The following is a 14,377-nucleotide window of genomic DNA, read 5'->3' as shown; positions in this document are numbered from 1 at the left end:
CAGGCAGGTGGCCGCTAAAATTTTGTACGGGATATTTTTAAGTGGTTGCTATAAGCAGGTGGCCGCTATAGACAAGTGGCCGCTAACACATGTTGACTGTATTACAAAAATGTTCTGCTTACACATTATGATATATAATTTTCTCTGTTTATTTGATGAAAATGAAAATAAATTTGAACTTGAACTTGACAGAAACAAAGAATATATTGTTGACGTCGTTTCGATGATTTTCATAACGTTATTTTTGACTGACAGTCTGAGCAATGCAAAGGTGGATTGTTTCCTGTAGAGTGTGTACAACCTTCCTTGTTTGTGGTTGATCTATGGACACCATAGACCGTGTTGCGATGGTAGATTCCCATGTGTTGTGAGGGACTGGTACGGTGCACGGTCGGTGAGCGTGCTGTGTATTTTACCAGTACGCTCGCTCCCCCATCGGCCTCATTGATGACCTCCCATCCCCACCCACAGCGCCCCCGTAGCTAGCTCTGTGATTCTCATGCCCGGTCGCGAGTACGAGTTGAGGTCTACCAAAGCAAATATGTTGTAAGCTAGCCGTGAATGTACGTCAAAAGTAGGCCTACTATACCGAGAAGTGAGTAGATTGGTGAAGACAGTTGGAAAACGGCAAGAAAGTTCAGGACAGTATTAGAGCTCACTTCTCTACAGGTATGATTATGTGTCCACAATAGATCTAATAGTCATCTTCATCTAATCTCAGCTGTATAAAACACGTGAGTATTCCGGCAATTCGCACCGATAATATAGGGCCGTAAAGTGCACAATTGCCAGTATTCCTACCATTAAATTTAGCCTGAAATAAAAATCTCACTGTAATAACGTTAGTGTTAAATGTTAGATTCTAACAGCTGAATTAATTTAGATCTAAATTGTTAGATCTCATGTGACTGTGACTGAGTGTAAATTTACGGATGCATGGGAATGTTTACAGTAGGTAGGCCTACCTGCCTACTGTGGTATTCTAGTAGGTAGGCCTAGGACCCTACTGTGTTATTCTAGTAGTAGTAGGTCCTAAATTGACGACTTCTGCTGACCTCACTCACGACCTCGACCTGTGGGCCCATTGTTCTCAATCTGTAGACACAAACACAATGATCATTGATACAATGGCAATGCAACATTACTAACCAGCCAGTGCTAACACGTAACAGCAAATTTATCCAGTGACAGTGTGGGTGAAAGTGCACTGCCACTGGTGCTGCTGAAATCTATGACAAAGAGGTAGGACTGCCTAGATCCTAGTGTCTAATGCCGTTAGAATTTACAGAAGTGATTAAGATACTTTTATAGATCCCCTACCCTAGAACCTAACTAAACGTTAGTGAGACTCAAAAGAATGGAGACAGGTTCATGGTTGAATAGCCACAGTGACCTAGCCTTTATTGGGGTCGTAGTGATTTAGTATCTACAGCGACTGGGCTGTAGTTAGCCTTGGGATGACGCTACAGTTCAATGACATTTCTAGAAACATCCATTTTCAGGGAGGATCCAAGAATGGTGCTGACAAAGATGGTTTCTTTACAATTTATATAAAAATCAGACTGCAGTATGTTCCTTTTAATTTTTTTTTTTGTTTTAATTAAAAAAAAAGGGGGCGTGCATTCCCCCCCCCCCCCCCCCCCCCCCCCCCCCCCTGGGATCTGCCACTGATGTTGTGCATGGTTGAATTTTGGCACGGGAAGTCAAATTTCAGTGTGGACAGGTAGGGCCTACCATAAAAGTCTGAATTGAATTTGAAGAAAGCTCATAAGTACTAGAGACTGGCTGTATACTTTGCTCACATTGCATTGCACTGTTATAACTTGCAGGATAATTGTCAATACTATGAATGTTTAAAATTATCTTCTGTGAATTTCTGTGAATTGTGCCACTGCCAATTTTGGTTGATTTCCAGGTGTACTCCAGTCCAGCCAAGCGTTGTGTATAATTGTGAGAAAGGGAGATGTCGCTGACACAAGTTCATCCGCCCCTCCTGCTGCGTGCATGCTATACTTGCAGCTGCCTAGTCTTACCAAAGACCACCCCATCCCTCAGCAGAATCCCCTTACAGCGACAAGAATGCTTCTCTCAAAGACATTTTCACTGCGCAACGTCGACGGCAAATTCTTCCCTTGCACGAGAAAAGAGCTACTCTTTTTCCCGCCGCAGTCAACTCAGAACTCTCACCTCTGTTGGCGGCAAGAAGGCCGGCCACGAAATGCCAGACTCGATGAGCCACAATCCCGAGGGAAAGGACGTTGACATCATGCAGTTGGTTGGGAAGCACCGGAAACGGTACACCAGTGTGTATTCGTGGGGCTTTACGTACACGGGTGCGCTGGGAGTTCCCGCTTACTTCTTTCCCACCAAGAGGAAGAACGCCATACGCAAGCCGAAGAAGTTTCAGTCCACACCGTACAAGCTGAAATTTGATGAAAAGGTGATTTTCCTGTTAAAATATCCATGTCCCACCTCAAAATGCATAATTAAATGCATACAATGTGAATGCCATGTTCCATTAATTTTTTGAGATCTTTGCAAGCTGACATAACCTGAATACCAATTCTCTGTTCTCTTTTTTATAATCTTGGGTATGGGTGGTGTAATAGTCTACAAAATGTGAAATGGAAATTACAACAAAAATGCAAATAGGGTCCTACATTGATTAGAATCTGCCCATGAGATCTACAGAATACAGCACTTGACAGAATAAGGATTAATATCCCTTTTCAGAGAAAAACCAAGTCATTTTACACCCATAACATGTAGGACTTGGAGATGAGTACCACTGCCACCAGGGGATGTTTCATTAAGCTGTCCTTAAAGTTACAAACAACTTAGAATGACTGGAACACGTTCTGATGTGCTATACTTATCAGAATTTCAATAATTCAGCACAAGAACTGATCACCAGTCATTCTGAAAGTTGTTCTTAGCCTAAGAACAGCGTTAATGAACCCCCCCGATGTACTTGACTACACTTGTATACACTGTACAGGTGTACTTTGTAGAGTATTAAAACCTTATAAAGAGGTTGGATAAAACAAAACCCTGTTGTACACGTATATCCGGGTGATTTTGTACAGTTTGTAGGTCTCAATTCCGTACACTGTATTATGTTTGTTTGTTTTTGGAACTGGTATTGTAGTAAGATTCCTGATGTAACAAGATAATTGTCATGGGTTTAAGATTCTTATGAGGAGGTTCCCTTGTGTTACTGTAACTAATGGCAACATTTTACTCGCCTCGCCTCGCCTCACAATAAACACACCATGATAGGTACTGGTTAATGGCACATGTATGTAATACAAGAAAGCTGATTGTTGGGACAGCTAAAGGATCAAAATTCATTTTCAACATCCCCAGATCACGACAGCGGCATGTGGTTATGGCTTCACCCTCATCGGGAGCAACACCTTGGACACTCAGAAAGTTTGGGGCATGGGAATCAATACCAACTCACAGCTGGGCTACCAACCTAAGGCAGAAACCAGTGGTAGGATATGGAATCTCTTTCCATTAGCACAATAAGTCCTAATGAAATCCTTTTTTCCTCCCCCTTTAAAAAGGAAATCCACCCTTAAAATGAATAAACTTTAAAAGAAAGAGAAAAATATTCCCTACAGAACAATACAAAAATGACAAAAATTGGAAGGGAAATAAGGAAGATATGACATTTTGAAATTTCACATTTTTTTCGAAAAACATTTCTTGACCTGTCCTTAGGAATATTCAAATGAGCAAGTTGACGATGTCATGCTCTCACAATTTCTTATTAATTTCATATGTATACAGAAATGACAAAAATATCATGTTTCAGCTGTGTAAGTATAAAACTTGCCTTTTGAAACCACCCAAAAATAGAATTAGAACTAATGTTAACTCTGATTTGGTATGAGAATGTGCTTATTACTTGTATTAGCTGAAAATAGCAATTTTTCAGAATTTCATATTTTTATGTACAGTTGTAACATGCGAAATTGTGAGGATATCATGAGGGTGTAAATATTTTTCTCTTTCTTTTGAAGTTTATTTATTTTTCGGCAGGATTTCCTCTTTAAATCCTTTTTTAATTAGCTTGGAGTCTTGTGATATGTAATGCAGTGTGATGAAGCTCAGTCCTGAATTCCCCCCACAAAGTTTTTAGCCTGTGCCATTCAGCCAGTGCCAGATTGATTTGAAGATTCTGAAAGGAGAATGAAAGGTGGTCTGACTTCAATAAGAATTTCAATGATAGGCAATCAACCTTAATGTGGATACAAGGGATTTCATTCACAGTAGAATCAGTTACAAATATAATTTGAAGCTGTCGACTTGTATGTTTTTCAAATTTGTTTACAGTAGGTTTTATTTTTTTTTCCTTTGTCAAAATTAAGAAAGGTGTGTTTTTGCAAAGAAATATATTATACATACTACCTGTAGAAATATTGATGTAGTATGCTTAGTGTGAGCAACTTTTGCATGTTTGAAGGAATTCGAAACCCAAGTACAGTATGAGGATTAGCTAATTAATGCAGAAATTACAGTAGAACACATTAGTGTAAAAGTTTGAGGAAAATTGGACAATCCCTTCAAAAGTTATGAGATTGTAATTTTTTTTATTTTTTTAAGTGAGGGCATGTTGACAATATCAGATAAACTTTCAGGAAAGGTAAACAAACCAGTCAGTTTTTCAACCCAAAATGCAGCTTTTTAGCCCTCCTCATACCGTGATGTTGTTTAAACAAGGATAGCATCCTTGGGTACAATTGTATGTGTTTTACTATTGTCATTATCAGTGGAAGGGATGCATACGATCATCTCTCCAACCCCAATCCACCTGCCGCTCATGTTCCCGAGGAAGACGCGAGTCACCCAGGTCGACTGTGGCCGCGCCCACTCATTGATTCTCACCGACGAGGAGGGAGGTAAGGATACATTACCATCCTTTTTTGTGTGTGTTTTTTTTTTGGTGTTTTTTTTTTTTTATGTGTTGATGTACAATGTACATATTTGTTACCCACTGGTGTACTTGTATATCATGTGTACTTGTACGTTATTGGCAACATGTTACCATGTACAATACATGTATTATTACCTCCGCCAAGGGAGGAGGCTATGTTTTCTGCGACATTTAATGGATTGTTTGTTTGTCGATGTGCAAATACTCAAAAAGTAGTGAATGGATTTGCATGAAACTTTACAGGAAAGATTGAGAACAACACAAATAACAGATGATTAAATTTTGGTAGTGATCCGGGAATTTTTGTGGATTTTCTGAAGGATTTTCGATATTTTGGCAGGTAGGGTCAGTGAGCTTTGGAGTTCAAGCTGCGCATTTTTGAGGTTTTCATAAACACTAAAGTGCGTACTCTAGTTTCTGCTGTTAAAGGCAAGGCGCGCCGCGCAACTGGAGGTTGATGACGTAACAAAAAGCTTAGTTTATTTGGGAAATCGTGTGACTGTCAGCATGCATACGTATGGGTGGAAATCATGTATCTCTATGAAAGAATGAGATCAGTGGTGGAAATGAACTGCTTTACAGAGGTCTGCGCTCTCAGAGTGCTTCTCTAGTTCAGAATGTTATTTTAGATTATGTGCACGCACTGTATGCCATGCAAACAGAGAGAAAGGAAGCATTGATTAAGAATGTGAAAACAAAGAGGAGCTTTGTTCTGTGTGCATGAAACCATAGTAATCTCTTTCCACAATGCACGTTCTCTCTCTGTCTCTCTCTGCCCCCCCCCCCCCCCCCAAACCACTCAGTTTTTAGTCTTGGCAACAATGCTCATGGCCAGTGTGGAAGACCCGTCATAGAGAATGAAGATTACAGGTTAGTATTTCTTTATTGATGTTGAAATATTTCCCAATCATTAAACCAAAGCAGGACAAAAAAAAACAAAAACAAAACAAACAAAACAACAACCAAAAACAAAAGACAAAAAACAAAACAACTAAAAAAACAGCATACAGCTTTACACACGTATGCACACACACACACAGCACAGCACCCATACCACAGTGTGGTAAAGTACAGTACGTCATACATTGTTTATTATAGATTAAAATGGTACCTGCTTATCTGCCATTTTTTATTTCTGTTCGTCATGCCTACATGCCATTCGAACTAAAATATTTCTATCCATTCAAATCTTGTTTCTGCAGTTCAAATAAAGTGGTGCACAACATCAAGGGCATTGAAGGCAAAGTGACACAGGTGAGAATCAGAGTAATTTGACCTTTTTTGTCAATTTGGTGATTTTAAAGGCCGACAGTTAACAATTATCATGTATGTGTGAAATGCGCTATATAAAAAACCAGCTATTATTATTATTATTATTATGTGTGCCATTTATTGTCCGCTCTTTTGTAATAGGATACAGGAGTTTATATCTGGTCAAAGCTAACGGGAAACAACAAATGAATAGTGACAATTTTTGACTGCCCTAACCTGGTGCGAAGTTTGCTTAGCTGGATTCAGGGCATTGTGTGTTCATCTCGATTGTGTATAGTTGCGCTTGGCTCATAATCCCTATAGATGACAAATTTTGTACAGCTTTCTAAATGTGTAACAATCAGCAAGAGCATTGAAGGTAAAATGACTATGGTGAGAATCAGTGTGATTTGACCCTTTTCTAGTCAATTTGCTGATTTGTGGATTGACCTGTAGTCGTGAATGCTATATGCGCGTCCATATTTGTTTGCTTTTTGTACTTCGGAGGACATGGGAGTTTGTATCTGCACAAAGCTTGTGAGGAACAAAGACTGATTTACTGTCAGTTTCTGACTGTCAGTAATGAGTGTTTGCTTTGGTGCACATCTTCGCTGATGGACAGTTCTGTTCTAGCAAGCCTGTGCTACTGTAGTTGTGGTTTTGGAATGTACTGCGGTGGACAGCAAACAAAGATCAATTTAATTGAAGTACCTAATGTCTGACAACCAACTCCCTTTAAATGCCAATCACAATTCATTCTAAATAAGCTGCCACAAGGTTTAATACATTTTATCAAGTAGCTGTGGTCATGTCAGCTGGGAAAAGACTGTCAAAGTTTTCCTTGATAGGGATTGTTCAATGGGGTTATAATGTTGTTTGCTTTTGTTTGGTTCTTAGTTGGTATAATTTGCAGACGAAAGAGAGTCATTTTTTAAGGGCACAACACTCAATATTTTGTATTTATACTCCTGCAGTACTTTACAATGATTTGTTTCTTTTTTCATTGTTTTCTCAAAGACCATACAAGAATTTCAGTAAATGATGGTGCTGTATGAGTGTGAATCTTTGTTCTGTGAAATGACAAGGGAAATGTTGTCTGCAGTGTGAATGATGTCCCGCCTTATGGTTGCTCCCCACGCAGATCGCATGTGGACACGATCACAGCCTCTTCCTGACAGACGCTGGTCACGTGTACAGCTGTGGGTGGGGTGCAGATGGCCAAACAGGCAAGTGACATGCCTCATTAATATTTATGATCAATATTACAACATTGGCTCACCTAATTTGCATATTTTGACTTTTTTTAGCATAATAAAAGAGCACATAAGTATATCTCTTTCAGAAAGCAGGGGGAATAATTTATTCTTGACATATGTCAGTAAGTCGAGGAAATGTGTAATTTCCCCACAAAAATGGAATTTTGTGGATATCTTGTTGCAATTTTCTTTATATTGTTGTACATATGTGATGTCACAAACATTAGTAGTCTTCTCGTCATTGTGCCTGCACTGCAAATGTAAAAAATTCATAACTTTCTAGTGGATGGTCTGATTTTCATAAAACTTTGCTGATATGCTCTACTAATATTGCTGCATTTACTTAATCCACAGGTATATTTGGATGTCATTCCCCTATAACTTGTTTTTTTTTTTTGTTATTTCAATTTTGTTTGATAATTTTGTTGAATAATTTATGCATGTTTAACAGGACATTAATATACATAAAGACCAAAAACACTTTGGTATGAAACTGTTTTGTATGAAAACATTAATTTTTGATCCTGAGACTTTCTGATCTGAAATGTTCACGGAGGAATAACATACATTGTATCCTTGTCCTTGTAGCTCACTAAATTAAACAAATAATCAATCACAAATTATGTGGAATGTGTGAGCACGATGAGATATCATCTTTTGTTTTCTTTCCCTCTCCAGGTCTAGGCCACTACGGTGACACCAGTATTCCCAAAAGACTAGAAGGAGACATCAAAGACGTCCCCATCACACAAATCTCAACGTTTGCAGATTGCTGTCTGGCTATATCAGGTATGGTCAAACTTCAATGAAATCTCTTCTCATACTTATCTAATAGTAGTCCCTTTCTCCGACTGTACAGAAACCCCAAGAGCACACCCGTATTCACAATGACATTAGTTACGTTCAGACGGTGATCCTTAATCTCGAGGATTACCTAACTTCGAGGATAAGCTTGTCGTTAAGTATGGAGCGCCAAGTGTTGCATTGTCTCTTTTTGTCATAAAATAAAAATTTCATGATGAAATTGTGTTTTTGTTAACAAGTGACAATGTAATTTGTGTCAATGAAATGACAGTTTTGTTGTCGAGAGAACAGTTTCATCTCAAAATGACAATATTGTCAATGAAATGACAATTTCGTTGACAAAATAGCAATTTTGTCATGAAATTGTTATTTCATTGACGAAATTGACGTTCACAAATGTGTACAAAAAGCAATTTCATCATGAAATTGTCATTTTGTTACAAAAGAGACCTTGGCTCCCCATACTTAACTACAAGCTTACCCTCGAGGTTAAGGATCACCGTCTGAACGTAACTTCTGACTGCTTCGAGGGTCATGGAACAAATCCTACATAGACCCCTAATATTCACTCTTTAGTCTCAGATGTGTTGAGACCTGAATTTTATTCACTGGTCATAGCATGTCAGTTAAAAGTAAACAGATTTCTTTTATACCCTTGTTCCACAGAGATTTTTTTTTTTTCTCATCAGTCACTTGTCGGAAGCTAGGTTTGTTGCTTCCGGCCACCCACTGAAGTGTCCACTATCGGATCACAGTCTGATGAATCAGACTTGTGTTGGTCGTGTTCCGAGGTCAGTGTCAGACATGTCAGGCGTGTTCCGATGAGGTGAGATCAGTCGATGGAGGAACTAAGCTCAGTGCTTAGTTTGCCATCAGACGCAATTTGCTGTCACAACTCGAGTCAGCGTGGGATAAGTGTTGTGTTAACTTGGATGTGTGGCTGTTGAGCATGTCAAACCAGTGTCCTATGACTGTCTGTTGAGTGTCTGATGACTGAGGACTTGAGTCGCCACCAGGTCACCACCTAGTATACAGGCCATTGAGATACCCACATGATCTTTGGGCCTTGAAGAAGTATTCTCATCTGAACACACATTTCTTGTATGGCACCATTGCATGAATTGGTGTGTTTGAGTATTAATGTGTGGATGCTATTTGTTTGATATCTTTCAGACCAGGGTGAGCTGTTTGGCTGGGGGAACTCAGAGTACAACCAACTCAAGTGTATCACAGAGGAAACCCAAGTCTATGAGCCCCGGCACATTCCATTCAAGGAAGTGGGGAAGGTCACCAGTGCTTCCACTGGAGGGACCATTTGCGCCCTGACCAATGGTAGGAAATAGCAACCTTTTCTAAAAGATGTTAAAGATTATTTCAGGTTTTTAGAGTTTCAATAATGGCACTTGTCAGCTCAAGCTATAAACCAGTGTGAACCTTTCAGTTAATATTGAAAATGATAGCGATTTATATGGTTTATTGTAAAAAGAGACCCCTTGACATGTGCAGAGGGTATTGAATATTTGAGGTCTCAATGGCCTGTATTCACAAAGTCTGTTTGAATCAAAATGATGGTTTACATTTAGTCCATGGACTTTATAAACTAAGCATGAAATAGGCACCATGTGGTCATTAACCTGTTGAGGACGAGTCCTGAGTATACTCGGGCAAGTACGAATGTATCTATGGGAAATGCGTGTTGTAGCAAAATCAAACCGTCCTCAACGGGATAAAAGTCGCTTGGAGAACACAGTTTGTCAATCACATTTGCACAGAAGAATTGTGCATTAAGGGTAAACCAAGTTTAAGAAACCACCTGAGTGAATATGGGCCATCAAGTTTACAAATGTCATCAATCAGTTAGGATTTACTTCACTTTTGCTCCATGGATATATTGCCCCATGAAGTAAAATTTACCTTTACCTTACCTTTAAAAAGATGCCAGGTGTTGAAAACTGGTTGGTGCTGTAAATTGCAAGAAATTATGAGTTTTATTGCAAAATGAGCCAACTCTGTTCTTGTTAAGTTGAGATATTTGTGATTAAAGCTGCTAAAAAACAAACAAAATGATAAGAAAATACAGGATATTTTTAATCATAACTTCTAAAATATTCATTGTTATGTTGCAAGTGAAGTATTACTGGAAAGGTTTAATTTTGCTCTATCTGATGACAGACTTTATACTTTGAAATGTTTAAAAGTTGTGCTTAGCTCATTTTGCAGTAAAACTCTTCAAATCATTGTATACAGGTAGCTGTCTATTGAATGTCAGTTGTAATTCATGTGCCAAATATTCCTGCTGTTTTCTGCAGCAATATGCAGTGCTGCCTTGCAGTAATATTTGCGTGTCTGTTTGAATTTTCCCCAGATGCTGGTGAGGTATGGGTGTGGGGTTACGGCTTTCTTGGTAGGGGACCAAAGCTGACGGATACGGCCACGCCCGAGTGCATCGACATGAATCTCTTTGGGAAATCCCCTTCCAAGACTGATGTGGCTGTCACCAGGGTCTGGTGCGGCCTTCATTACTTTGCAGCTGTAACAAGTGAGAATGCTGCCCCTCTTTGAGAGAAAATATATTTTTTTTCTTGTTTGTTTCTTTGTTTGTTTGATGTCTTCATGCATTCCCAACAGCCCTGAGATGGCAAAACGTTATATCTACATGCAACCTCTTTTCCAGTAAATCAAGTTTAAAGTTTGGCAGAAATTTATAGCTCTGTTTGTGTTTTTGTTTAATGTTTCATATTTTACCCTAAGGAACAACAGCATAAAAAGTATATGGAATGCAAATTGATTTCACTAGACCAGATTTCACCAGGCAAAACATCATAACTCTCAATTAAGTGCGCATGGTGCATGTCACACAGCATCAATTTGCGCATGGCTCTGCACATGGTTCTGTGAACCCGGCCCAGCCGTGCAGCCTTTTACTGCATAAACATTATGTGGTCAAACAACATATTGCATGTAGATACATTGTTTTGTAAGTTCATGACTGATGCGTGTTGAGAAGGGGCCACATGTTTTGTCTTACCAGCAAAATTCTAACATTTCAAATTGGGAGGGGACATCATATCTTGGTATCAACTGGATGCGTTCTGATTTCAAGATTTGGTTAAAAGTTCGATTACACTGAAAAACATTGAAATATGTCACTATAAAAAAGTCAATTTTCCTCAATTTCAACATAACATTGTTTTGCCATCTCACGGCCACCAGTGATCACTTCAGTGACAGTAGGTAGTGTACATTTTGACAGTGGTTGTAATGTATGCTGTTTTTCCTTGGAATGGAAACATTTTAATGTAAAATTCATAACATGTTTCTGTAAGGAATGTTATAAACAAAGTAAATCATGTGAATCATGTCTGTCTTCCTTGTGTGAACCTGTTTGTTTGGATGATAATAATAATAATAATGAACCCGGGTCCTCTGATCGGGAGTTAGGAGTCTTATCCACTATGCAACAGTGCCCCCATGATGGAGAAATTCAGGTAAGAGAAGGCCAGACAGCTAAACACACTTTTACACGCCCTTTCTCTCTCCCTCTTTCCTCTGTTTAGACAAAGGGGACCTCTATACCTGGGGCACAAACGGCTCCGGCTGCCTCGGCCTCGGCCAGCTTCACAGTCAGTACTTCCCTCTCAAGGTGAGCAGAAAGACTTTTCCCTACCTGAGGATGAGAAGTCATTCTGCCTGCTTCTACCATTCCCTCTTTGCAAACCCCCACTGTTCCTACAAAGTTTTATCTGTTTCCTGTCTTAGAGATTTTTAGCTCATATTGCTTCACTTTTTGGCGGCATATAATGAGAATGCTTCCTGAATTGTGTTTTGGTTACATGAGAGTCTGAAAGATTTCCAATAAAGGCGACAGGGGGGGGGGGGGGGGGGGTTTGCATCACTCATGAAGTCTGGTTAGGAATGTACTCTTATTCTGTTTGTCTTCGTCTTTAATTCACACATCCACAAAGTCATTTAAAATGTTGTAGGATATTGTACAGTGGATTTGTAGTCTGACTATTGAGCTATTTAGCATCAAAATGAGCTATGTTTCTGTCAAAATGAATAAAGAGTATGAAAAGTTGTCTTCTGTTGCAATGGAAGTGTGACTAGAATATACTGTAAAATATTCTTGTTTTTTTTTAAAAATACATACAAATATATATTCATTACTGTCAAAGATTCTTGTACTGATGTCAATTTTATTCCCTACAAGACTTTGTTAGTCCCAACACACTTCGTACAAGATGCACTAGGTTTCCCAGGCAGTGCAATAATTGTTGCCAGATAAAACCTTAAGTATTCCATGCTCATTGATGCCTTCTCCCCTGTTGCTATGGTTACATGCTACAAGTTTCTCTTCAGGCCATAAAATGACCTTAAAGGGATGGTATAGTTTTGATTTAGTTAGGGGATTCAAATTGTAACTATTTGTGAGATAACTAGAAACTACTTATGAAATATAAAAGAGCATAAAGAGAAATTCAAAGTGTATTTGATGAAAATTGGTTTTGAAATGGCTAAATTCCTAGAAGCAAAGTAAAACAAATTGGCCCTAATAAGAGATGGATCCCACCTTTCATTAGGACCTCTTTGTTTGTGGATATCTGAGCCATTTCAAAACCAAGTAACATGAAATAGAATTTACATTCTTCTAATAGTTGCTCTATTTCATAAGAGGTTTTTCATTATCTTACAAAACAGTTGGAAACCTAAAGCCTCTCTCAACCCAAGCTATACCATACCTTAAACATGGCTCGACACTAATTTTTTTGTTTGATGGCCCGATGGGGCCACCAAAATGCTAAAATTCAAATTTTTGGTGGCCCGAGAGAAAAATTTGGTGTCCCGAAAAAAACAATAAAAAACATTAAAAGTCCTTCTTTTTTAATGAGTCAAATATTTAAGTTTTATGATAGTAAGAATTAGAAATTGGACATATCTACTCATAAATAAACTTCAACAAACTTGCAACACTCACTCTCAGGCACTCATTCAGTCCTTTTCATCCATCCTTTAAACAAATTTAACTGCTAATTTCCGGCGCAAAAAGTTGCGAATTTATTGACATACTTTTCAAAAAATTTTGGTGGCCCGAGGCGGGCCACCAAATTTGCCCTTTTTTGAAATTTGGTGGCCCGATTTTCATTTTTGGTGGCCCCGGGCCACCGGGCCACCGTTAGTGTCGAGCCCTGCCTTAAACAAGGTGTAACATTCACAACAATTATATTGACAACCCACTGATAACCTCTTCCTTGTTCCCGTGGTAACATGCCGTAAGATATGTTGCGAAATTCACAAAGGTGGTGTCAGTTTTTCCATTGATACATTCTTCATGTCCATGGTAAAGTGCTAAGACTCGGTATCTAGGCCTAGCAGTGCCTCTTAATTATGTCTCTATATTATTCACAGTGATGATGTTGGTATTCTCCTGATACATCCTCCTTTGTTTCCATGGCGATTCGCCACAGGTCTCTCTTCCCGGCCAAGTGACCCACGTGGCATGCGGAGTCGACCACACCCTGGCCTTAGTCAAGAAAGACCTGTGATGATGCTCTAAACCCGGTCACAGCCAGCAACACTGCACCAGTGCTCAATATCCATATCATAAGAGAGTTGGTGAATATGGGACGGTTATAACTTGCCTGAGAGAATTTATTTCGTATCTCGTCATTGAGCGGTATATGGATATCTTTGTTCATGAAAACAAGAAAGAAACGGTATCCAGGATACAAATCATATTCTATTAGCTGCACAAAGTGCCAAAGGTCGGTGATGGATGTAAATGAAGGGAGGCATGTGGCCTTTCTGTGTTTTTATCATACGTATGTAAAAGCAAGAAGTCACAGTTTATTATATTTTTCTTGCACTAGCCAGGTGATATGTTTGATTTTGTCTTCATTATGGGTAACGGAACTTAACCCATTGAAGACTAGCCCCGAGGGACTCAGGCAGGTATGACGTGTCTATGGGAAACATGTATTATAGCAAAATCAGCCCATCTTCAACGAGTTAAACTGAAGAGGTGGGTGCAAAATATCGATCAGTATTGTTACATTGATCCAAAGTTCATCAGGGTGCAAATAATTCAGTCTTATGCAGTCCTGTTATATTCACTCCTGTAACATAT

General features: G+C 39.0%; 1 protein-coding gene across 1 annotated transcript; it reads left to right on the top strand.

The window, feature by feature from the left end:
* Positions 1 to 1,909: 1,909 nt before the first annotated feature.
* Positions 1,910 to 14,118, top strand: LOC140239562 (RCC1-like G exchanging factor-like protein). The gene is made up of 11 exons (XM_072319393.1): positions 1,910 to 2,440; positions 3,367 to 3,496; positions 4,779 to 4,907; positions 5,746 to 5,812; positions 6,145 to 6,196; positions 7,335 to 7,419; positions 8,128 to 8,238; positions 9,427 to 9,585; positions 10,619 to 10,792; positions 11,811 to 11,896; positions 13,719 to 14,118. The coding sequence occupies exons 1-11, from the start codon at positions 1,964 to 1,966 to the stop codon at positions 13,794 to 13,796; spliced, it is 1,548 nt and encodes a 515-aa protein (XP_072175494.1). The 5' UTR covers positions 1,910 to 1,963; the 3' UTR covers positions 13,797 to 14,118.
* Positions 14,119 to 14,377: the final 259 nt, after the last annotated feature.

The sequence above is a fragment of the Diadema setosum genome, chromosome 16 (genome assembly GCF_964275005.1).
Source record: "Diadema setosum chromosome 16, eeDiaSeto1, whole genome shotgun sequence".
Lineage (NCBI taxonomy): Eukaryota > Metazoa > Echinodermata > Echinoidea > Diadematoida > Diadematidae > Diadema > Diadema setosum.
This window is presented reverse-complemented; position numbering and strand designations above follow the sequence as displayed.